Raw genomic sequence first — 25,910 nt, 5'->3', positions numbered from 1 at the left:
CGGGGGTCTGATTTGCCTTTTCTCCTCCTCAGGTTGATTCTTACGATGTGATCGTGGATGAAGAGCTGGGCGACATCCAGCTGGTCAAGATCGAGAAGCGCAAGTACTGGCTGCACGACGACTGGTACCTGAAGTACATCACACTGAAGACGCCCTACGGCGACTACATCGAGTTCCCCTGCTACCGCTGGATCACCGGGGAGGGCGAGGTGGTGCTGCGAGACGGGCGCGGTGAGTGGCCTGGGCCCCTCACTCCGGAGCCCCGGGGAGCCCGCAGGGCGCGCAGACCCGGCCCGAAAGAGCTGTGTCCTTGCGAATAATGACGGTGCGGGCTCCTGGCTGGGGACGCTCCGGGCCGGGCACCTGCAGGGGCGGGAACTTCCTCCACCTGCAGGGGGCGTGACCTTCCAACACCTGCAGGGGCGGGAACTTCCTCCACCTGCAGGGGGCGTGACCTTCCAACACCTGCAGGGGGCGTGACCTTCCAACACCTGCAGGGGCGGGAACTTCCTCCACCTGCAGGGGCGGGAACTTCCTCCGCCTGCAGGGGGCGGGAACTTCCAGCACCTGCAGGGGGCGTGACCTTCCAACACCTGCAGGGGCGGGAACTTCCTCCACCTGCAGGGGCATGACCTTCCAACACCTGCAGGGGCGGGAACTTCCTCCACCTGCAGGGGCGGGAACTTCCTCCACCTGCAGGGTCGTGACCTTCCAACACCTGCAGGGGGCGTGACCTTCCAACACCTGCAGGGGCGGGAACTTCCTCCACCTGCAGGGGGCGTGACCTTCCAACATCTGCAGGGGGCGTGACCTTCCTCCACCTGCAGGGGGCGTGACCTTCCAACACCTGCAGGGGGCGTGACCTTCCAACACCTGCAGGGGGCGTGACCTTCCAACACCTGCAGGGGGCGTGAACTTCCTCCAGTCACTAATAAACCCTGGGCTCCGAGGGGGAGGGGGAAGCGGAGCGAGAGGCCCCAGGCACACAGACAGCAGGGCCTCCCTCCATTCAAGGGGAAGATCGTGGGGAAGATCATGGGGAAGCCACACCCCTTGTCAGAGGGTAGGTAGGTTCCCGCATAACAAATACCCCTGGGTGTACCCCTGAGCAGCTCTCCTGAGCGAAGTCAAGCCTGTGGCATCGCTCTCCAGATCAGACAGCAGGCCACACTGCCCTCTGTGACATCGCTGAGGGCTGGGGCTCCAGGGCCCCCACGCAGGGGGCTGTGGCAGCTTGGTCTGCACTCACCACTTGTTAAATTTGAAGTCCCACTTTTTGCCAAAAGAGGAAAGAACCTAAAATCTGCCCTCTAAAGCAAGACCCTCAGATGTGCAGCGCCCAGCCTGGCTGTTCCTCAGGGGGCCATTCCTCATGGGAGACAGGTGGCTGGCCCGCAGTGCAGGAAGCCAAGGCTGCCAGCGCTGAGCGACCCCCTGCACACCAGCCTCTCAGCTCCAGAGCCACCTCCCGGCCCAGGCAGGTTTCTACCTTCAAGCCCCTGCCCTTGGGTCTGCTCACCTCTAACCCTGGACAATCCACCTTCAGGTGCCAGGCATCCACCAGCGCGAGGAGCAGGGGCCCACTGTGCCTGTCAGGGGCCGGGTAGTGCTCCTAGTGCATAACTAGGTCGTTGGTTCTTCACAGAAGTTCCGCGGAGTAGATAAAATGAGGTTATTGTCCCCCTTTCTCATCTAAGAAACCCGAGGCAAAGTAGGAAAAGTTCTCTACCAAGTGTTCGGAGACCATCAGGCCACACCCCATTGTTTCTGACATGGAGTTGGTAACTTAAGAAGCCAAATTCCAAGAATATTTCTGAACTGAATGACTGGAGCTAGAAGGACTTTTGTCCCCTGACCTTATGGCAGGAAAGAGATCACAGACTTTGCTCTGGTGGTGGCCCTGTGACAGGAGTGTGGCTAGGAGCTGCTGGGGGCCGGTCTGCATGGGGTAAGTGCAGAGGCTGGGAGTAGCCTCATGAACTTTTAGCAACTTGCCAGGAAAATTCTATGACTTGCATCTGATAATAAAAACAGGGCACGTACGTTGAACATCTTTGGCTTGTTCTTTTTTTTTTTTTTAAGTAGTTAATTTTTATTGTATTTTACAAAAATATCAGTCTTGATGGAATGGATGTTTAAAAAGTCTGGCCCTTCACCACAGAGAGCTGGAGAGCATTATTATAGCCCCCTTTCAGGGGAGCTCTGGGATCCCTGAGCTCAGGAATCCCTTGGCTGTGCTCACTGCCTTCACCTGAAATAATAGTATAAAGAGGAGTCATGGCCTGACCTCTCCCCACCCTGCCCTTACCCCCTTTGCAGCCGGCTCAGGGGGGAGAAGAGGCGGCTCAGGTCCATTAGGATTCTAAGGACAATGACGCCTGTTCCCGTTTCTTGGTGGTTCCTGGGTGCCGAGCACTGCGTGGGTGCTTCACTGCACCCTCACTAGATCCCACCGTGACCCTGAAGTAGGCACTATTGTCTCCATTCACCTGTACCGAAGCCAAGGCAACTTGCTCCAGGTCACACAGGTTTAAGTGACAGAACCCAGGTCCACACCCAAACCCAGGCGTGTCCCTTCTAAAGCCCACACTCTAAGACGCTACATAGTGCTTTAGAATCAAGCTTCTTTCTCAGTCCTCCGTGTAGGCAGCACAGGGGCTTGGGCAATGTCGGCAGCCAATTGGGCTTTGAAGCAGGAGAGCCAGGAGTCTCTGCTGCTCTATCAGCCACAGGGAGCCTGCAGTCAGCTGCCACTCAGTGCTGCTCTGCGTGAGAAGGAAGTAGGAGTGGACTATTCTGCGCTGTTTAAAGAAGCCCAACAAGGAACATGAGGAGAAGGCAGCTCTGTGCCAGAGCCCAGGGTTCATGACAGAGGCAATGTCCTGGTGGGGGGCAAGTGGAAGGTTAGAGCCCCAGGTGAAAACCCACAGGCAGGCCAGAGATGGGCACACGCTTCCCTGCAGGAGGGGGACAGAGAGTCACTGGCCTGGCCCCATACAGGCCAATGCCAATCAAGCCTGGCTCATGCATCTGGACGTGACCCTCAGGCCCCAAGGGGCAGGCCACCAAGCTTGCTGGGTGAGCAGGCAGGAGGAGAAACTGGATTTGTCTTTTGTAAAAGTAGTGACTAAGAGCATGGGATTTGAGTCTTGTGCTGATTTGAGTCTTGTCCACTAATTAGGTGTGCAACCTTGAGTACAGTTCCAGGGCAAAGCTATTCGACCTCTCCGAGTCCCATTTAATAAAACGGGAGTGTTCTGAGGCTTAAGTAAGATGATTCATGTGAGGCACTCGGCATGGGCAAGGCATCATTCTTCCTCAGGCTCTTCTCACACTTGTCCTTTCCTCACAGCAAAGTTGGCCCGCGATGACCAAATTCACATTCTCAAGCAGCACAGACGTAAAGAACTGGAAACCCGGCAGAAGCAGTACAGGTGAGTTATGACATCAGACTGAATGGCCATGGGACCAGAGTTTCCTCTGTCTCGGGGCAGTGGCATGATATGATCCCTGCCCACAGCATATGGCCCATCACTGCTGGTAACTGATGACCAAGGCACCAGCTGCCCGTGGTCCCCAAGCTCCCCTGCCCACCTCTCCAAGCAGAGATGGTGAAGAGAGTTATGGAAAACTTGGGATCAACCATATTGGAGCGTGGGAGGAGTGGGGCAGCAAAAGCTTGAATTTATCTTGATGTTCTCCCACCTCCAGTCATAAGGATTACCCCTCACTTTTTATGTCTTCTGATAGTAACTTGATTATAAAAGTGATACATAATCCAGAACAAAATTGACAAATCCCTAGTTAACAGACTAAGAAAAAAGAGAGACCACAAATTATTAAAATTAGAAATAAGAGAGGTAACATCAATACCAACTCATAGAAATGAAAACAGATAAAAGGGAATACCACAAACAATCCATCAGATAACTTAGATGAAACAGACAAATTCTCAGAAAGACAGAAACCGCCAAAACTGACTCGATATAAAATAATCTTAATAGAACAATCACAAGCAAAGAGATTGAATTAGTAATTCTAAAACTTCCAACAAAGTAAAACTCAGGCCCAGATGGCTTCACTGGTGAATTCTACCAAATATTTAAAAAATTAATACCAATCTTACATAAACTCCTCCAAAAAATAGAGGAGTGAGCAAGTTCTAACTCATTGTATGAGACAAGTGTTATACCAGAACCAAAGGCATCATAAAAAAGGAAACTATACACCAGTATCTCTTATTAATACAGATGCAAAGATTTTCAATAAAATACCATCAAACCAAATCTGGCAGCACATAAACAGCATTACACAACCTGGCCAGATAGGATTTATCCCAAATACACAAGGTTGGTTTAACATCCCCAAGTCAATTCATGTCATATACCGCGCCAATACAGTAAACAACTAAACGTGATCATCTCACTAGCCACACAAGAAAGCAGGATACAAGATTATATATAATATTCAATTGTTTATATGCTAGTAGCCAACAATCTGAAAATAAAAATACGAAAACAATTCCTCTTACAATAGCATCAAAATGAATAGAATATTTATGAATCAATTTGACAAATATCCAAGACTTATGCAATGAAAACTACAAAACATTGCTGAAGATAAGTAAGATCTAAATAAGATGAAAGAAGTCTCATGATCATGAACCAGAGGAGTTAATGTTGTTTAAATGGAAATAGTCCCACCCTGGCCAAGTGTCTCAGTTGGTTGGAGTGTTGTCCCAGGCACCAAAAGGTTTTGGGTTTGATTCCCAGTCAGGGCACATACCTAGGTTTCGGGTTCAATCTCCAGTGGGGCGCATACAGGAGACAACCAATCAATGTTTCTTTCTCTCTCTCTCTCTCTCTCCCTGTCTCCCTCTGTCTCCCTCTCTCTCTCTCTCTCAAAATCAATAAAAACATATCCTCAGGTGAGGGTTAAAAAAATTTTTTTAAATAAATAAATGGCAATACTCCCCAAAGTGATATAACAATCCCCATCACAGTCCCAGCTGACTTTTTTGCAGATATTGATAAGCAGATCCTAAAATTCGTATCGAAATGCAAGGAACCCAGAATAGTCAAAAACAACCTTAAAAAAGAAAACTAAGTTGAAGGACTCACACTTCACAGTATCAAAATTGCTATCCTGCTGAAGTAATCAACACAGTGTGGTACTGGCTACGGACAGATATGTTGGTCAATGAAACAGAATTGGGGGTTCAGAAACAAGCCCTTATGTTTATGGTCAATTAATTTTCAACAGCGGTAGCAAGACAATTCAGTGGAGGGAAAATAGTCTTTTTAACAAATGGGGCAAATGAATAGCCACTTGTAGAAGAATGAAGTTGGACCTTACCTCACACCACATACATGAATTAACTTAAAATGGATCAAATGCTTAAATGTAAGAGCTAAAACTGCAAAACTTTGAAGAAAACATGGGTAAACCTTCGTAACCTTGGATTTCATGAAGGATTTTTTTTTTTCAATTACAGTTGACTTCAATATTATTTTGTGTTAGTTTCAGGTGTACAGCATCATGGTCAGACATTTGTATAATTTACATAGTGATCCCCCCAGTAAGTCTAGTACCAACCTGGCACCAAACACACTTATTACAATATTATTGACTATATTTCCTATGCTGTACTTTATATCTTTATGACTATTTTGTAACTACCAATTTGTACTTCTTAAGCCCTTTCTCTCTTTCACCCAGCCCCCCCAACACCCTCCCTTCTGGCAACCATAAGTCTGTTCTCTGTATCTAAGAGTCTGTTTCTGTTTTACTTGTTTATTTTTGTTCTTTAGATTTCACATATAAGTGAAATAATATGGCACTTTTTTCTCTCAGTCTGATTTATTTCACTTAGTGTAATACTCTCCAGGTCAATTCATGTTGTTGTAAAAGATAGGATTTCATTCTTTTTTTATGGCTGAGTAATATTCCATTGCAGATAAGCACATCTTCCTTATCCAGTTGTCTGTTGATGGGCATTTCGTTTGTTTCCATATTTTGGCTATTGTAAATAACACTGCAGTGAACATAGGGGTGCGTGTGTCTTTTCAAATTAGTGTTTTGGATAAATACCCAGAAGTGGAATTGCTGGGAGATTCCTCAAAAATTAAAAATAGAACTACCTTATGGCAAAGGATTTTTAGATGTGACAACAAAAGCATAAGCTACAAAAGGAACATGGATAAATTGATGTCCTCAAAATTTAAAACTTTTATGCTTCAAAGGATATGCTCAAGAAAATGAAAAGATAACCCACAGAATGGGGTAAAATAATGTGTTTGCAAGGATGTGGAGAAATAAGAGCCCTCATATCCTGCTGGGGGAATGTAAAATGGTGCAATTCCATACCTAAGCATGTACCCAAGAAAGATGAAGACTTATGTCCACAGAAAAACGTGTACATGAATGTTTATAGCAGCATGATCCATAATAGCCAAAAGATGCGTTCAACCCAAATGTTCATTAACTGATATATCTGGTATATCTATATAATGGAATATATTTCAGCCACAAAAAGGAATGAATTAACACTTCTCCAAAGAAAATGTATGAATGGTCAATAAGCCCTTGGAAAGATGCTCAACACTAATGGTCGCCAAGGCAGCACCATGAAATATCACTTCACATGCACTGGAATGACTAGAATAAAAAAGGCTGCCAAGGATGTGGAGAAACTCACACATTGCTGGTAGAATGTAAAACAACATAGCCACTTTGGAAATTGGTTTAGCAGTTCCTCCAAGCCTTAAACAGAGTTACCATATGACCTAGTACTTCTACTCCTAGACACCTACATAGAGTAATGAAAACATATTGCCACACACACAAAAATTGTACACAAATATTTGTAACAATATATTCATAATAACCCCAAAGTGGAAACAACCTAAATTCCATTAGCTGATGAGTGGATAAACAGCATGTGGTCTATTCATACAATGGAATATTATTTGGCATTAAAAAGTAATGAACCATGGATACATACTAAACCATAAGGAACCTCAACAGCATTCTGCCAAATGAAAAAGTCATTTACAGACAGAGAAACAAGAAAGTGGGGATGTAGGTAAACGCAGTACCTGCTGCCTCCCACAACCACATCAAAATTACAACTAAAATGCAGAACAACCATCATTCAGAAGCTCCTGGAATCTAGCTGAACAGAAGTCTTACAACTAGGGAACCGAAGAAGCGTCATGACTGGTAGGAGGGGCAGAGATGCAGGGCAGATCTGGGCTGAATTCCAGAGCTGCGGCCTTGGTGCCGCGGTTTACAATCAGGAGGGATACCTTGATGGTGGAGGTTTCCAGGAGGAGTGAGGGGTCCCACCCCATTAGGCCCCCATCCCAGGGTCCCAGGGCGGGGAAGAGAGGTCCCCACAACTTCAAGCTGTGAATACCAGCGGGAATTGAGGCTGAGGGACACGGAGGCTGCAGGAGTGCCAGGCAGCTTCCCTTAAAGGGCCCACACAGACTCGCCCTGACACACTCCCTCTTGGCTCCAGCACTGGGCAGCAGCTTGAAAGGAACCTGGGACATTCAGGGAGGAACCAACTTGCCTGGAATCAGGATGAGAGCTGGAGAGGCAGCTTTCTCACAGATGGAAGAGCTGGCAGAGCCCACTGCTCCTTTGACAAGCCCTCCCCTGCAGAGCCAGCAGGCAGGCACCTTCTCTGAATCTCCATCAACCTGACTCACACCTTTGGCCCCACCCTGGTGATGCCCAGAGACCCCACCTCTCCCTAATTGCAAACGCATCCAAGCCATTTCCAGTGGCTTTCCTATGCAAGTGGCCTCTATAGCCTCATGCTTAAGACTTTCCTAAAATGTCTCAAACAAGCAGCAGCTGGCCTCAGCATGCCCCATACCTCTCAATAAATGGCCCCAGGCACAGCACTAGCAGCAGCCTGCATTGGTTCTTAGCTTGACCTCTCCTGGATACCCCCAAGCCCAGCATAAGTAACAGCCATCTATAGATTGCTGTGTAGCTCATGCTGGGTGGCCCTGGGCAGGGTACAGGCAGAGGCTGACTTTGCATCTCCCAGGAGGCCCCAGGGACAGTGCACCTGGTGGTCAGCTTCAACTACGCTGGATTACAACCCTACCACATCCATGAGTGACATACTGAAGGGGTGCACTTGGTGAGCACCAAAGCCCCACTGAAGCAAATCCTGCTCCATAGGGGACTCTCCAGCACAACAGCTCTTCAGCTATAGTTGCAGCTGGTCCTCACAGCCAATTGGCTTGGTGGTCAATTCCTCCCAGTGATACCAACAGCAACCAAGGCTCAACTACAACAAGACAGTGCACACAGCCCGGCCCAGCTCAGGTGACTGGGGAGCCTGAGCCACTGGATCCTACAGGACACCTACTACACAAAGCCACTCTACAAATTCCAGGAGGCATAGCAGCTCTACCGAATATATAGAAACAAACATCAGGAAGCAGTCCAAATGCAGAGACAAAGAAACATGTCACAAAGGAAAGAACAGAAGAATCTCCAGAAAAAGAACTAAATGAAATGGAACCAAGCAAGCTACTAGATACAGAGTTCCGAATAATGGTTATAAAGATGCTCAAGGATCTTAGAAAGACTATTAAGGAAACTAGTGAGATCATCAATGACATAATAAAGAACCAGTCAGAAATGAAGGCTACACTAACTGAAAGGAAGAATAATTTACAGGGAATCAATGGTAGAGTAGAGGATGCTGAGAATCAAATCAGCAATTTGGAACATGAGGAAACAAAAAACACCCAACCAGAAGAGCAAAAAGAAAAAAGAATCCAGAAATATGAAGATAGTATAAGGAGTGTCTGGGACAACTTCAAGCGGCCCAACATTCACATTATGGGGATGCCAGAAGGAGAAGAAAGAGAGCAATAAGTTGAAAACCTATTTGAAAAAATAATGACAGAAAACTTCCCCTACCTGGTGAAAGAAATAGACTTACAGCCCGGCCGGGCATGGCTCAGTGGTTAAGCGTTGACCTAGGATCCGAGTGATCAGGGTTCAATTCCCGGTCAGGGCACATGCCCGGGTTGCGGGCTGCAGCCAATCAGTGACTCTCTCATCATTGATGTTTCTATCTCTCTCTCTCCCTCGCCTTTCCTCTCTCTGAAATCAATAAAGATATATTTAAAAAAAAAAAAAAAAAGAAAAGAAAAGAAATAGACTTACAAGTCCAGGAGGTACAGAGAATCCCAAACAAGTGGAACCCAAGCGGAACCCATAGCAAGACGCATCATAATTAAAATGTCAAAGGTTAAACACAAAGAATCTTTTTTTTTAAAAAAAATATATCTTTATTAATTTCAGAGAGAGGAAATGAGTAGGAGAGAGAGAGATAGAAACATCAATGATGAGAGAGTCATTGATCGGCTGCCTCCTGCATGCCCCCGACTGGGGATCGAGCCCACAACCCAGGCATGTGCCCTGACCTGGAATCGAACCCTGATCACCTGAATCCTAGGTTGACACTCAACCGCTGAGCCACACCCAGCCAGGCCAAAGAGAGAATCTTAAAAGCAGCAAGAGAAAAGCAATTAGTTACCTACAAGGGAGCACCCATATGACTGTAAGCCGATCTCTCAACAGAGACTTTGCAGAGCAGAAGGGAGTGGCAAGAAATATTCAAAGTTATGGAAAGCAAAAATCTACAACCAAGATTACTCTACCCAGAAAAGCTATCATTTAGAACTGAAGATCAGATAAAGAGCTTCACAGATAAGAAAAAGCTAAAGGAGTTCATCACCCTCAAACCAGTATTACATGAAATGTTGAAGGTTCCCTTTAAGAAGAAGCTAATGAACAAAAGAAACTGACAAACAGACACAGAGACATTGAAGCACACAACAGATGATCATATCTCAGAGGGAAGAAGGAAGGGCTGTGGGGGGGAAGAGATAACCAAAGAAGTTACAGTATATGCATATATGCATAACCCATAGACACAGACAATAATGGGGTGAAGGCCGGGGGAGGGGGTGGGAGTGAGGTGGAGGGGATCAATGAGGGAAAAAATGGGACACCTGTAATACTTTCAACAATAAAGATAAATTTTAAAAAAGAAAAAGAAAACAAAGTCACAGAGATTTACCTGTAATTCAGGTAGAATAAAACAATGAGGTTGGAAGACTAAATTCACTGGGTGTCACAGCATCTTTGAGAACTGATTAAAGGGATAGCAGGGTAACAAAATTCTACCACTCAATACAAGATTTTCCTCCCAGAATAAAAATAAAGTAAGCACATTTTTTTAAAAAAGTCATTTCCAAAAGACCATATTGTAGGATTCTACTTACATGAAATGTCCGAATAAGCAAATGTATGGACACAGATTAATAGATTAGTGTTTTCCTCAGGCTGGAAGGTGGAGATGGGGAATGGGGAGTGACTATCAGTGGGTACAAAGTTTCTACTTGAGATGAAAATATTCCAAAACTAGATTATAGTAATGGATGCACAACTCTGTAAATATACTAAAAACCTTTTAATTGGATAATTCTAAGGGGTGAATTTTATGGTATGTAAATTGTATCTCAATAAACCTGTTTAAAAAAATAAGAAGGACCCATGCTCCAGAGAGCTCATGGGGACCCCAGTGGTCAATGGGCTGGATCCAGCCCCTCAGTGTGTCTGTGGGTCATTGTGGAGTTTTGAGCAAACAAGGTGTTTGTTCTCCAGGTTCCCTCAGTCCACACCTGTTCAATGTCTATATCAAGACTTTTTTTCATTTAGTTTCCTGCTTTGGGCCCTGGAGACATTTGAGTATGAGACTCCTTCCAAGAGGAAGGCATGGAAGGAGGCGTGCTGGACAGTCAACACGGCTATCTAGGCTGTGGAGGGACCTTGGCGGAATGATGACTGTCACACCTTCCTACATGCCCCACCCTAATTTAACTTCTCACAGGGAATATGCAGTATTGCAGGTTTTCCTAATCCAATAAGGCAAAGGAAAGAGAGTAATATAGAAGCAGGGAAATACCAGTAATTCATCGGGGATTTTACTATACACACAATCAGACAGGCTCCTTTTTGCTCCTAGAGATATAGCAGCAGCATTGTCCCCATATTCTAGGAGCCTCACCACAAACATTATTCTAGGTTTTGTGTCACATTCCATTATGTGGATGCACCATAATTTACTCAAACACCAGTCTATCTAGACATTTCGAAGGTTTCTAAGTTTTATTAATATAAACAATGGGGAAACTTCATGTGGAACTTTGTGCATTTTTAAGTGTTTCCTTAGGGTAGGTGCCCAGAAATGAAATTACTAAAGCAAATAGTGTAAGTTATTAGTATATATTGACAAATTTTCTTCAAAAATCTTTAACGAGTTTTCACAAGCAGCATACGGGTACCCAGTTTAATCAATTCTGGCCAGTTAGGTAGCATCTTTTTTTTCTGGCTTTTCTAATTTGTGAGGTGTCTCTCATCTCTTAGCTCCTGTCCCACCCCCCCCACCCCCCCAGACACCCAGCAGTCGAGTGGTATCGAGTCGTCGAGAAATCCCCGCTGGTTGCCCAGGCTCAGACTACCTTTGACTTGGTCCCCCTTCCGTAACACTGACATTTCCATGAAACATGACAAAAAGGATGGGCACCAGGGCCGTGCGCACCCGGGTGCCTGATGTGTAACAGAGCACTGGCCGTGAGCGGCGCCAGGGCTGCTGGGCGGCCCGGAGCGGGGGAGAGAGGAGGAGGGGTGGGGCTCTGCTTCAGCCCATTTGGAAAACTCAGCATAGGGAGAGTGGGCTTACATACTAAAGGCAAAACCATAAAATTTTAGACTGTAGGAGGTTATTCCTCACGGTCTCCAGTTAAAAAGATTTTTCAAAAAAGACTCAAAATGCACTAACTGTAAAGAAAAAGATTAATGTCGCGTACCTCAAGAGGAGGAACTTCTGTTCACTAAGAAACAGCACAAAAGATGGGAAGACAACTTACAGAGTGACAGACAAGAATTATGATTTGTGATATACCAATGACCCCTACAAATCTATAAGAAGCTGGTTGTCAATTCGGCAGAAAAATAGGCAAGAGATTTGAGCAGTCACTGCACAAAACATGAGGAGCAAATATACAAAAAAAGGGGGGCTCAGCTTCATTTGGAGTCAAAGAAACCAAAAATAAGATCACAATGAAGATCTATTAATTAGATCACTGCTACCACCACTATTACTATTACTGCCACACACACACACACACACACACACACACACACCCCAGGTGGGCAAAACTAAACCTTGACAATACCCAAGTGTTAACAAAGCTGTTGGTGGGAAGGCTCGCACACTTCTGGCAGGAGTATAAATTAATACATCCTCCGTGAAAAACAGTTTTGCAATATCTAATAAAATTGAAACTGCATTATAACCTATGATCCAAAAATTCTGTTTCTGGATCCAAATCTGTGTGCCTATGCACCTGGGTACATGTGCACAGGGGTCCACAGCACTGTTATTTATGAGAGCCAAAAATGGAAACCACCCAGTGTCCATCAACAGTAGAACAGATAAATAGTGATCATTCTACCCTGCAAGGAAAGTCAGTGAGTGCTGCTGCACAGAGCAATGTGGACAAAACTCACAACTACCATGATGACAAATAAACAGCAGCCAGACACAAGTCTGGCCAATCCATGAGGTCTGCAGTCAGCGTTTAGGGAAACCTGTACAGCAGTGGAAGGATAAACTTTCCTCCGTTCGACCGCCTGTGGCAAAGCCCCTACAGTGAGCACTCTACCTGCTTCCAGCCTATGGAAGGAAGGAGTCCTAGACTGTAAAGATGTTAAACAGCTTCCAGAGAATCAGGCTAGCTTGGGTCCTGTTAGGTGAATGGACAGCAAGTCTTATCAGTTCCACACTAATTCAGACTAAGATGTTAATGACTTGATATGTTAGTCTTATAGGCATTAGCTTAACCCAGTATTTTCTAAAGTGTGCCCTGGAGAATTGGTCCCAAAACTTTTTCCTTGGAAAAGGGTCCCAGGGCGAAACAAGCTTGGGAAACAGTTTATCACATCCCCTTCTGGAGGCTCACAGTTTGCATAAGCAGAGAGGATTCTGAGAAGTTCTGTGGTGATGGACGGTGGTTCATTGCTTTTTAACCCAGTTTTCCCCAAGAGAATTGGGCCTGTGACTTACCATCCTGCGGAATAGTGCTGCATGGGGCATCCTTTGGGAAACACCTCTCAGCCAGGGAGAGGGCGTCAGTGGGGTTTCCACGGGAATGGGGTTTGGCAGTCTAGGGAGACAGGGCAGAGGGGTTTTCTGGTGAGACAGTTTGCCTCAGTCATTGATCTAATCGTCACCATTTCTTCCTCCTTCCACTAATCTGACCTTTTCATACCCTCCCCTCGCCCCCGGCGCTTCCGTTGGGGAAACGCTGGGCTTTCCCCGTCTGCACAGCCTTGGAGTTCCCCTTTCGCTGAGCTCTCTGGCTTCCAGATTAGCGCAGGGAGGCCCAGCGGCAACTAGGAATAGCCTCTGCCGTGCCAGGAGCCGGGAGCGCTGGGCCGGCCAGGCAGGGGCGGAGAAGCGCCCAGGCCATCACCCGCCGCGTGCTCCCTCGCTGTGACTTTATGTACCCGCGTGGCACCCGCACCCGCACGCAGAGCCATGCATACTGTGGTGGGGTTTTATCTACAGCATTTAAGCTAATCGTTCTGGGCCTTACTTTTTTCACTCGTCGTTCTGTTTCAAAGAGCAGCCGGTTGGCACAGGCAGGTGCCACCATCCTTCGGCTCCCGCACAGCGTGGCACCTCCTGACCGGGCCTCCTGTGCCCGTCCCTGCTGCAGAGCTGTGGGCCCACGTCACTCCTGGCTGTCCAAGCCGCGCTTCAGCGAGCTTCCTCTTCCCCCCCCCGGGCTCGTGGCAGTTACTCTAGGGAATATTCCTAGAAGGAGAGCACATTTTACGTTTTCTAGATATTGCCGATTGTTTTCTAAGGTGTTTCTGCCACTTTTCACCCCAGCCGCTGTCCCTGAGAGTTACTATTTCCCGACCTCGGGGACACGCTTCCCACCTGGAGACATTTGCCTTCGTGTCAATCTGTGTGAGACAGTATCTCACTGTTTCCCTCCTTAAACTCACATATAACTGGCTTTATATGTAGTGTCCCAACTTATTCACCATTTCCTACTGATGGACAGTCAGCCTGTTTCTCATTTGTACATTTGTGGGTTTGTGGGTTTGTTTTTGGTGTTATAAATAGCGCTGCAGCAGCAACCTTGTGCCAACGTCCGGGCATGCAGGTGCTCTCGTTGCCATCAAGGAGTACCCAGAACTCACCCTGCCGGCCCAAATCAGCATTTTCATTTTAATTAATTTTTATCAAATTCATTGGGGGGCATTGGTTAGTAGGATCCTATAGATTTCAAGCGTACATTTCTATGATACATGATCTATATATTGCATTGTGCGTCCACCACCCAAAGCATTTTTCGTTTTAAGAAATACTGGCAGCCCTGTCCAGTGTGGCTCAGGAGGTTAGGTGTCGTCCAGTGCCCCGAAAGGTTGCTAGTTCAGTCCCCGGTCAGGGCGCATGCCAGGGTTGCGGGCTCCGTCCCTGATGAGGGGTGTGCTGGAGGCAGCAGATCGATGTTTCTCTCTCTCTCTCTCTCTCTATTTCTCTCTTTCTCCCTCTCTCTCCCCCCCACTCCCTTAGTCTCTCTAAAAATCAATTTTAAATGTTTTTTTAAAAGAAATGACAAAAATCCTTTCCCAAAATTTTATAATAATTCTCAGTCCCACTAATTGTCTATGAAACTATGCTTTTCCCCTACTTTGCCAATACCTGGCGACACTGATCTTTTAAATTTTTGACAATCTAAAAATTCCTGAGACTGCGCCGTTGCCTTATCTGCGTTTCCTGACGGTGGGGAGTTAAGCGGTTCTGCGTGGCCTCCTCTGTGAACTGCCTGCGTGTGTGTTAGGATGTGTCCCTTTGGTCTGTGCACAGCATTATCATTCGTCCTCTGTTGCTTTTCTCACAGAGGACTTTATTTTCTAAATTGTGGATATTGTTTTTCCTTTTTAGCTTTCGGGTTTCTTCTTTACTTAAGAAGTCCCTCCCACCCAATGTTACATAAATACTAGATTTTTGTCCAATGTTTTATAATTTTGTTTTTTCTTAACGTTAGGAATTTTTTCATCTGCCACTTATTTTTATAAATGATGTGAAGTAGGGGTCAAAGGTCTCCGGTGTCATTTATTACATAACACATTCCTTCCTGCCGCCTTGGGGTGACAGCCACAGTAGCCAGTTCCTGGGCTCAGCCCCACTTATAGCCATTTACTTAGGAAAGTTGTGGAATCTCTCTGTGCCTCAATCCCCACAATCTGTAAAATGGACAGAATAATAGTACTACCTCATAGGGTTTTCGAGAGAATGAAATAGGTTAAACCTTGAAAACAAAGAATAGTATTTGGCACATAGAAAGCACACAGTAAGTATTAGCTGCTGTGGTATTATACTCACTTATTTTCTTGGGTCTGTTTCTGGACTTGGTGTTAGTCTATTATTTACTCCTCAGACCAGCACGTTTTTTGAATATCATAACTTTCTAATATATGTTAATAGCTGTTTTGTTTTTCCCAACACCATTTATTGGAGAGACTGCCTTTACTCCATTGCATGCTCTTGCTTCCTTTGTCAGATATTAACTGACCATAATGGCGTGGGTCTGTTTCTGGGGTCTCTGTTCTGTTCCACCGATCAATATGCCTGTTCTTGTGCCAGTACCAGGCTGTTTTGATTACAGTGGCTTTGTAGTATAGTTTGATATCCAGTAAAGTGATCCCTCCAACTCTGTTCTTCTTTCTCAATATTGCTGTGGCTATTTGGGGTATTTTTTGGTTCCGTATACATTTTTGGAATATTTGTTCGAGCTCTGTGAAATATGCTGTTGGTATTTTAATAGGAATTGCATTAAATCTCTAGATTGCTTTGGGTAGTATGGACATTTTAATGATATTAATTCTTCCAATACATGAACATGGACTATTCTTCCACTTGTTTATATCTTCCTCTATTTCTTTTTTCAATGTCCTGTAGTTTTCCGAGTACGAGTCTTTTACATCCTTGGTTAAGTTTATTCCTCGGTAACTTATTTTTTAGTTGCAATGGTAAATGGTATTGTGTTTTTAGTTTCACTTGTTGGTGTATAAAAATGCTGCTGATTTTTGGATGTTAATTTTGTATCTAGCCACCTTGCCGAATTCGTTTGTCATATCTAGTAGTACTTTGATGGAGTCTTTAGGGTTTTCTATATACAATATCACGTCATCTGCAAATAATGACAGTTTTACTTCCTTCTTTCCAATGTGGATACTTTTGATGTTTTCTTCCTGTCTAATGGCTGTGGCAAGGACTTCCAGTACTATGTTGAATAAGAGTGGTGAAAGTGGACATCCCTGTCTTGTTCCTGTTTTTAAGGGAAATGGTTTTTGTTTTTGACCATTGAGTATGCTGTTGGCTGTAGGTCTGTCATATATGGCCTTTATTATATTGATGTATGTTCCCTCTATCCCCACTTTGCTGAAGGATTTACCAAAATGGGTGCTGGATTTTGTCGAATGCTTTTTCTGCATCTATTGATATGATCATAAGATTTTTTTCTTTCATTTTGTTTATGTGGTGTATCGCACTTATTGATTTGCAAATATTATACCAGCCTTGCATCCCCAGGATAAATCCCACTTGGTCGTGGTGTATGATCTTTTTAATGTATTGCTGGATCTGGTTTGCTAGTATTTTGTTGAGGATTTTTAGCATCTATGTTCATCAGGGATGTTGGCCTATAATTTTCTTTCTTTGTAGCATCTTTATCTGGTTTTGGGATTAGGATGATGCTGGCCTCATAGAAAGAGTTTGGGAGTTTTCCCTCCTGTTTAATTTTCTGGAGTAGTTTGAGTAGAATAGGTGTTAATTCTTCTTTGAATGTTTGGTAAAGCTCGCTTGTAAATCCATCTGGTCCAGGACTTTTGTTTGCTGAGAGTTTTTTGATTACTGCTTCAATTTCATTAGTTGTTATTGGCCTATTCAGGTTTTCTGCCTCTTCTTGATTCAGCTTTGGAAGATTGTATGCTTCTAGGAATTTTTCCATTTCGCCCACATTGTCCATTTTGTTGGCATATAGTTGTTCATAGTGTTTTCTTATGATCCTTTGTATTTCTGTTGGTTCAGTTGTTATAGCATCTCTTCCATTTCTGATTTTATTTATTTGGATCCTCTCTCTTTGTTTCTTGGTGAGTCTGGCTAAAAGTGCAGCAATCATCTTTTTCTTTTCAAAGAACCTGCTCTTGGTTTCATTGATTTTTTTTTGGATTTTTTTTTGTCTTTATGTCATTAATTTCTGCTGTGATCTTTATTATTTCCTTCCTTCTACTTCCCTGGGACTTTTCTTGCTGTTCTCTTTCTAATTCTTTCAGTTGTTGTGTTAGATGGTTTAGTGGGGCTTTTTCTTGTTTCTTGAGATAGGCCTGTAGTGCTATGAACGTTCCTCTCAGGGCTGCTTTCATTGTGTCCCATGGATTTTGGGTTGTTGTCTGTTCAGTTTCATATTTTTCCAGGAAGTGTTTGATTTCTTCCTTGATCTCCTTGGTAACCCAGTCATTGTTTAATAACATACTATTTAGCCTCCATGTGTTTGAATATATTTGAGTTCTTTTTATAGTGGTTGATTTCTAGTTTCATGTCATTGTGATCTGAGAAGATGCTTGATATGATTTCAATCTTCTTGAACTTGTAGTGACTTCCTTTGTGCCCTGACATGTGGTCAGTTTTTGAGAATGTTCCATGTGCGCTTGAGAAGAATGTGTATTCTGCTGCTTTGGAATGAAATGTTCTGTAAATGTCAGTTAAATCCATTAGATCTAGTGAGTCATTTAAGGTCTCTGTTTTCCTGTTGATTTTTTGTCTTGATGATCTGTCCAATGCTGACAGTGGGGTGTTCAAGTCCCCCACTGTGATTGTGCTGCTGTCGATCTCCCCCTTAAAAGAAGTTTTTTATATACTTAAGTGTTCCTATGTTGGGTGCATATATATTTACAAGGGTTATTTCCTCCTGTTAGATCGATCTCTTTAGTATTATGCAGTGGCCTTCTTTGTCTCTTGTTATGGTCTTTATTTTGAAGTCTATTTTGTCAGAAATAAGTATTACTACTCCAGCTTTTTTAAGTTTCCATTGCATGGAATAATTTTTTCCATCCCTTCACTTTCTGCCTGTGTGAATCTTTTGCTCTCAGTGGGTCTCTTGTAGACAGCATATATATGGGTCATGTTTTCTCATCAATTCAGCCACCCTATGTCTTTTGACTGGAGCATTTATTCCATTTACATTTAAGGTTACTATTGATATCAACTTATTTAATGCCATTTTTCCCCTTTATGCCGATGTACCTCTCTCTCACTATTCCTTCTTTTTCTTAGAGCAGTCCTTTTAGCGTTTCTCGCAATGCTGGTTTGGTGGTACTGGATTCCTTTAGCCTTCTTTTGTCTGGGAAGCTCTTTATTTCACCTTCGTTTTTAAATGATAGCCTTGCTGGATAAAGCAGTCTTGGTTGCAGGTTCCTGCTTTTCATTACTTGGAGAACTTCATGCCACTCCCTTCTGGCCTGAAGTGTTTCTGTTGAGGAATCTGCTGTCAACCTTATGGGGGTTCCCTTGTAGGTCACTGCTTGTCTCTCTCTTGCAGCCCTTAATATTCTCGCTTTGTCCTTAACATTCTCCTTTTTAATTATGATGTGTCTTGCAGTGGGTCTCTTTGGGTCCCTCTTGTTTGGAGCCCTCTGTGCTTCCTGAACTAGTGCGGCTTTCTCCTTCACCGGCCTAGGGAAGTTCTCTGTCATTATTTCCTCCACCAGGTTCTCTATTCCGTGCTCACTTTCTCCCCCTCTGCCACCCTTATGATGCAAATCTTGTTTCACTTCATGTTGTCCCAAAATTCCCTTCAACTGTCCTCATGCTTTTCAAGTTTTTTTTCTTCTTGCTGCTCTGATTGTTGTTTTTTTCTACCTTATCTTCTAAGTCACTTATTCTATCCTCTGCTTCATTGAGCCTGTTTTTAATCCCTTCCAGCATATTCTTGGTATCAGATATAATATTCTTCATTTCTGCCTGGTTCTTATTTATCATATCTAGCTCCTTCATCATGCTGATGAAGCTTTCACTGAGTTCCTGGGCCTTCCCATTAAGTGTCTTGTGGTTCTCATTAATTTCCTTGAGCATCTTTATAACCATTACTCTGAACTCTATTTCTGATAATTTAACTTCATCTTATCAAGGTCTTTTTCTGGTGATTTTCCATTTTCTTTAGTTTGTGGGTTGTTTCTTTGTCTCCCCATTTTAGTGACACTTAGTGTTTTTATCTGTATAGATATATTTGCTGTCTCCCAGGCTTGTGGGGTGGCATTTTGTAGTGTATGTCCAGTGGGACCCAGAGGTGTGTTTTCCTTATACTTCTGAGATATTTGCTCTAGGTATGTCCCTTCTGTGGGTGTCCCTTTTGTGAGTTCTTTGGGATCTCCTGTTGTGATTGTGTCTAGATTGTTGTTGACCCATCCTTGGGAGGACTCTCCTCTCATTTTGGTTAACTGCGAGGCTCAGCCACAACCATGTCGTGTAAGCTGTTGTACAGGTGCAGACCCTCTGATGTTTCTTCATGGCTCCTTACTCAAAATATGTCCACTCAGGTATATTTCTCTTGTTTTTCCAAGCTGGCTATGCAGTATTTTAGCTGTAAATCCAGTCAATGGCTGGAAGCAAGGTCGCTCTGCTTGTCCGAGTGCTGCCATCTTCCCTCCTCAAATTTTTAGCTTATTTTCCATTATTTACACCACTGGTACTTTTTTTTTATTTCCTGGCTGAAATCCACAAAACAAATAATAGTAGTAACAATGAACATTCTCTCTGGTCTTGATTTTGAGAAAATACCTTTGATATTTTTGTTTGTTTAAATTTAAACTTGTTCTTTTTTTCAGAAGAACACTCTTTACTATATTTAGGAACTTCTTGGTTCATCCTGCTTTCATTTTTGCCTGTCTGAACTTGTTCAGTTAATTTCTTTAGAAAGGGCATGTGCTTGCCACCACCACCACCCCCCCATTCTCCTGCCCTCACCAATTATTTGACTTGATATAAATGGCTTAGATGATGATTTTTTAAAAAGTCTGTAAACATTGTCTTCCCATTTTTAGTATGGCCAGCAAGGAAACTAGTGGTAATTTGATTTATTTATTTTTCTCGCAGAAGCTTGTGAGCTTCTAGGAGCATCTTTCTCTTCCCTCTCACCCTTCAGCCCTTTCTTCATCCCTCCTCAACCCCCATCTTTCTCTCTCCCTTTCTCTCCTTTTCTCTCTCTCTCTCTCTCTCTCTCACACACACACACACACACACACACTCTCTCTCTCTCTCTCTTCAACATTTCAATCAGTATATATCTAGGTATGCCGTTTTTCTTTCTCCCTCCCCCCAGGATTTATTCAGAAAACTGAGAAATGTAAGGCACTATACAACAGAAAATGCTTTTCAAAACTGTGTTTGCTCTGAGAGTGCTTACCCCCAGTCCCTGTTTACCTGTGGTTTAATGAGAGGCTTCCTGGGCCAACAACAGCACAAGAAACTGGGGAGGTTTTTGTGACAGTAAAGGGGACTTCTTAATGTTCAACAATTTCAGTGTTTTACTTTCCTCTCATAAGAGAGATTTAAAAGGAAGGAGAATTAGGAATACAAATGGAAAAGCTGAAATCTCAGAATATAAGTTTTGGTTTTTAAACAAATACAAGATCATTCTCCCTGCCCTAAAGAAACGGACAGGATTTGTTTTGTCTTTTGTTTTCTATAAACAAAAAGAAAAGTAAAATTAAAAAAACAAAACATAATTGGCCAATGCTGCGGGTTAAGTTTTAAGAACATCAGGATCTAAAAACTTTGACTGGATAGAGTGTATAGCCTCTTTTTAGGGGGAGCTATTTTGATTACAAAAATCTTTGCACCTGCTATTGGTAGTTCTCTGTGCTGGGTGGGACCTGGGAGGGGAAGACTCCCTTAGCCACCCGTGGCCTGTGCACCTACTGTGCAGGCATAACAATTGTCCTGTCCCCCCACTCCCGACCACCACACAGTTCAGAGTGCACTGACCCAGCTGGTGGGACACTGGACACCCCGGTCAGGTCTGGGGGCAGCCTTAGCCACATGGGACCAGCAAGGCAGTTCTGTGGAGCACTTGGGAGGCATTGCTGTTCAGTGTCAACTCCAATAACTTAGGGATTCTGATGTTTTCTTTTTTGATTCCTTTTACACAGTATGCATGCCCACCACAGCTTTCCTTCTGCTATAAGCTCAGTCTCTGTAAGGGTTTAGGGGGCCTCGGGCCTCCCACTGTAATGCTCAGGGACAGCACAGTGGGCTGTCGCAGGACCTGGGGGCGGGGCAGTACCTCACGAGACACCTGTAATATGATGAGCTGGTGGCGGACACGCCCTCAGACCACATGGGTAGTCTTTATGTTGAGGTGCCTGACCCAAAGGCACTTAACCCAGTTTTCTTCTCTTGCATACTCAGGTGGATGGAATGGAACCCTGGATTCCCCTTGAGCATCGACGCCAAATGCCACAAGGATTTACCTCGTGACATCCAGTTTGATAGTGAGAAAGGAGTGGACTTTGTCCTGAACTACTCAAAAGCGTAAGTCTAGGAGAACTTAAGGACACTGGGCAGCTCCTCCGATGGCTGGGCTGCAAGTGTGACCCTCACTGCTTTCCTCGTGGGGCCCTGGGTTAGGCAGCAGCTCAGCTGAGCTCCTCTGTCCAAAGGCTGTTGATCATTTCTCGGTCTTAGAGGGAATCCTCAAGGCACAATCACATGGTATAAACATTACAGCTGGGAAGACTCCAGACACCAGACATAGCTGTGTTTCTGCCCAAAGTGGAGGTCTTCAATGGGAATGCCCATCCCACCCACGTCTTCTCCCCTCTCTGGCCACCTCAAGGGGAAACAGTGTACAGGCTGTCACCTAGATGGCAGGACTCTGCAGTAATAGTGGCCACCATGCCCATGCCCATGCTGGTCCTTTGCATGTGTCCCCCATCCATGTTCATCCGTCACAACCACCCCGGAGGTAGCACACTCATGATCCCCCATTTGCAGCTGCAGAGCCTGAGGAGTAAGAAGGTCAAATGCTTGGCCCAGGAGTCCTGCTGATAGGTGGCAGAGAGCAGTCCTGTGCCTCCTCCTTGAGGCTGTATTGCTGCAGGGTTTGTGAAGCTCAGTGAATCTTGAGACCCCTGGGTGCTTGTTAAAAATATGGAGCCACAGCCCCACCCAAGGCTAGTGGAGGGACCTTTCATCTGTACCTGGACACTTTAAGGGATTCTCACCATCATGGAAAAACAGAAAACCCTAAATCCCCATTCTGCAGCTTGACAGAGCCTTAGAATGCCCAGAGGAGCTCTAGGACCTCCCGACCCCCAGCCAGGAGCTGAGGGCCCCAGGGCAGAACCCTGGCCCCAGGAAGGCACATTCAGGAATCTCGTGGGTGGAGAACCACAACCCACACAGTTTCGATGGCAACATTTGCTGAATTGCATAGCTGCTCCCCTCTAGAAGGGTGCCCCACTTGGTCAGACTTCTGAAAGGGAAGTGCAGGAGGCCACATACCAGGTTGGGCCAGGGGCTTCCTCCTTTGCACATTTTGAAAGAACTGCACACACACACACCCAAAGAGTCACATAATCGCACAGCCTTACAGTCGTGCTCTGCAGGGAATCCCCTCCTGTCAGAAAGACCATATGCATATGTCTCTGAAAGTGAAAGTGGGAGTAGGAAGGGCCTGACTCAACAGCCTCTGCTCCGTGTCCGTCTCCTAGGGGTAGTGCTGTCTACACAGAATCATCTATTTTAACCTGGGAACCAGATACTGTGTTTCCAGATGAGTAAACTTAGGTTTCACTGGGTCCAGGTCAAAGAACTTGCCTAAAATTAAGCAGAAATTGGCAAAACCAGGATTTGAATCCAGGTCTACTTGGGTCCAAACCTGGGGATTGCCCTCACCACCACCACTACAATTGGGATCAACTAGAGAGAGAAAACAAAACCAAACATCTTGGTTAGTAATGCAGCAGCACCCAACATCTGGCTCCCTGGAAACATCATGGCAATTAAATGTCTCACTTCCAACCCAGGGATTGGCATTGAGTCAAAGGCATGTGGGTTTAGTAGGGCAGAGCCCAGACCAGGATGGGACAAACAGAACAGAAGGCCTTTGTGACAGAAGTTTCAAGAGAAAATGATAACTTTGGAGAGACAGTGAGGTCAAAGAAGAGGATACGGCTTTGAGGGCAGTGCTGCCTTGCTTGGTAATGGCTAGAGGGTTGGATGGTAGATGGATAGATGGAAGTGGATGAATTGTGGAGGTGGATGGATATTGGAGGGATGGATGGTGGGTGGGTAGATTCATGGATTGTGGAGGGATGGAAGGATGAATGAATGGATGTGGAAGGAAGGAAGGAAGGAAAGAAGGAAGGAAGGAAGGAAGGAAGGAAGGAAGGAAGGAAGGAAGGAAGGAAGGAAGGAAGGAAGGAAGGAAGGAAGGAAGGAAGGAAGATGGAGGGATGGAGGGATGGAGGGATGGAGGGATGGAGGGATGGAGGGAGGGATGGATGGATGGATGGATGGATGGATGGATGGATGGATGGATGGACGGATGGATGGTGAAGGGAGGGAGAAGTGAATAGATGGGCAGATGGATAGATGGATGGTGAATGGATGGTGCAATGAAGGCCAGGCTGTGCCTTTCTTATGTCTGACCCATGTTCCTTAAGGTCATGGCCATCTTTGTATTTCAGGAGCCTAGCCTTGCAGCTACCACAGACTAGGTGCTAAGTAAACTTGGTCAAAATGAAATGAGTGTGAACCAACTGGCTTCTCAGGTGCCTTTGTTGCCACCTCATAGACCCTCACTTCACACACACACATATACTCACATGCACACAATTACTTTTTTATTCTCCTGATCCCCATCATAGCTAATGGTAGCCTAGATCAGTGGTTCTTGGTTCTGATTGTGCATTTAATGTTACAGATTCCATGCCACCTCCCCCTCCCCCACCCTGCCACACCTGGACCTGCCAGCATCTTCCATCCCAGGCATGGGTATATATATTTTTATGTTCACACTTTATTAAATATTTTATTTTATTTTATTTTATTGCAGCAAATAATATAGTTTCTATATTTCTTAACATCCCAGTAATACATTCTTGCAAGTGTTACCAGTTATACTAATAGATAAAAATTAGATTACAAAATTTAAATTTCCATTTTATGCAGTTGACAATTTTTATATTTTATTTATTTATTTCTTTGTCAATTCAACACAATTCATTAAGTGCTGAGGAGAAGGAGTTGTTCTACCTTTTCCTTATGCTTTCTTTTAGTTGAATTTGTTGGGGTGACATTGGTTTACAAAACCACACAGGTTTCAAGTGTACAACTCTGTACACCACATCATGTGCTTATTGCCCTGAGCAAAGTCTCTTTCCATCCCCATTCTCCCCCCTCACTTTGCCCACCTCCTACCTACCTCCATCCCCCTTTCCTTCTGGCTACCTCACATTGTTGTCTGTGACTGTATGTTACGTATATATGTCTTTTGGCTAATCCTTTCACTTTCTTTCATCCAGTCCCCTCACCCACCTCCCCTCTGACAGCTGTCAGTCTGTTCCATGTATCCAGGCCTCTGTTTCTATTTTCTTTGTCACTTTATTTTGTTCATTAGATTTCACATATTAGTGAGATCATATGGCATTTGTCTTTCTCTGACTGGCTTATTTCGCTTAGCGTTATACTCTCCAGGTCCATCCATACTGTCACAAAAGGTAAGATTTCCTTCCTCTTTACAGCTGCGTATTATTCCATTGTGTAAATGTCTCACAGCTTTTTTTACCCACTCATCTACTGATGGGCACTTGGGCTGTTTCCAGGTCTTGAATATTGTAAATAACTTTGCGATAAAGATAGGGGTGCTTATATTCTTTCTGATTGGTGTTTCAGAATTTTTAAGATATACTCCTAGGAGTGGGATCACTGGGCCATAAGGCAGTTCCATTTTTAATTTTTGAGGAAATTCTACACTGTTTTCCATTGTGGCTGCACCAGTCTGCATTCCCACCAGCAGTGCACTAGGGTTCCTTTTACTCCACAGCCTCACCAGCACTTGTTGATTGTTAATTAATTAATAGTAGCCATTCTGGCAGGTGTGAGGTGATACTTCATTGTGGTTTCAATTTGCATCTTTCCAATGATTAGTGACCTTGAGCATTTTTTCATATGTCTCTTGGCCATCTATATGTCCTCTTTGGGGAAGTGTCTATTCAAATCCTTTGCCTGTTTTTTAATTGGGTTGTTTCTTTTTCTTTTGTTGAGTTGTATGGGTTCTTTGTATACTTTGGAAATTAAACCCTTATCAGATGTATCATTGGCAAATATGTTCTCCCATAACGTGGGGTTCCTTTTCATTTTCATGCTGGTTTCTTTTGCTGTGCAGAAGCTCTTTAGTTTAGTGTAGTTCCATTTGTTTATTTTTTCCTTTGTTTCTCCTGCCCTAGGAGATGTATCAGTGAAAATTCTGCTACAAGAGATGTCTGACATTTTGCTGCCCATGTCTTCTTCTAGGATTTTTATGGTTTCATGACTTACAGTTAAATCTTTAATCCATTTTGAGTTTATTCTTGTGTATGGTGGAAGCTGGTGGTCTGGTTTCTTTTCTCTTTCTGTTCCACTGATCTATATGCCTATTCTTGTGCCAGTACCACACTATTTTGATTACAATGTCTTTGTAGTATAATTTGATATGTAGTATTATGAACCCTCCAAATTTGTTCTT

General features: G+C 44.4%; 1 protein-coding gene across 1 annotated transcript in view; it reads left to right on the top strand.

Annotated features, from left to right (window-relative positions):
* ALOX5 (arachidonate 5-lipoxygenase) overlaps positions 1-25,910 on the top strand; it is a 57,197-nt gene that overhangs the window by 6,433 nt on the left and 24,854 nt on the right. Inside the window, exons 2-4 of the mRNA XM_087824116.1 lie at positions 33-231; positions 3,353-3,434; positions 21,590-21,712. Coding sequence (XP_087680242.1) covers positions 33-231; positions 3,353-3,434; positions 21,590-21,712 — 404 coding nt within the window. The remainder of the gene's footprint in view (positions 1-32; positions 232-3,352; positions 3,435-21,589; positions 21,713-25,910) is intronic.

Source organism: Miniopterus natalensis, chromosome 14, assembly GCF_054644295.1.
Source record: "Miniopterus natalensis isolate mMinNat1 chromosome 14, mMinNat1.hap1, whole genome shotgun sequence".
NCBI lineage: Eukaryota > Metazoa > Chordata > Mammalia > Chiroptera > Miniopteridae > Miniopterus > Miniopterus natalensis.
This window is presented reverse-complemented; position numbering and strand designations above follow the sequence as displayed.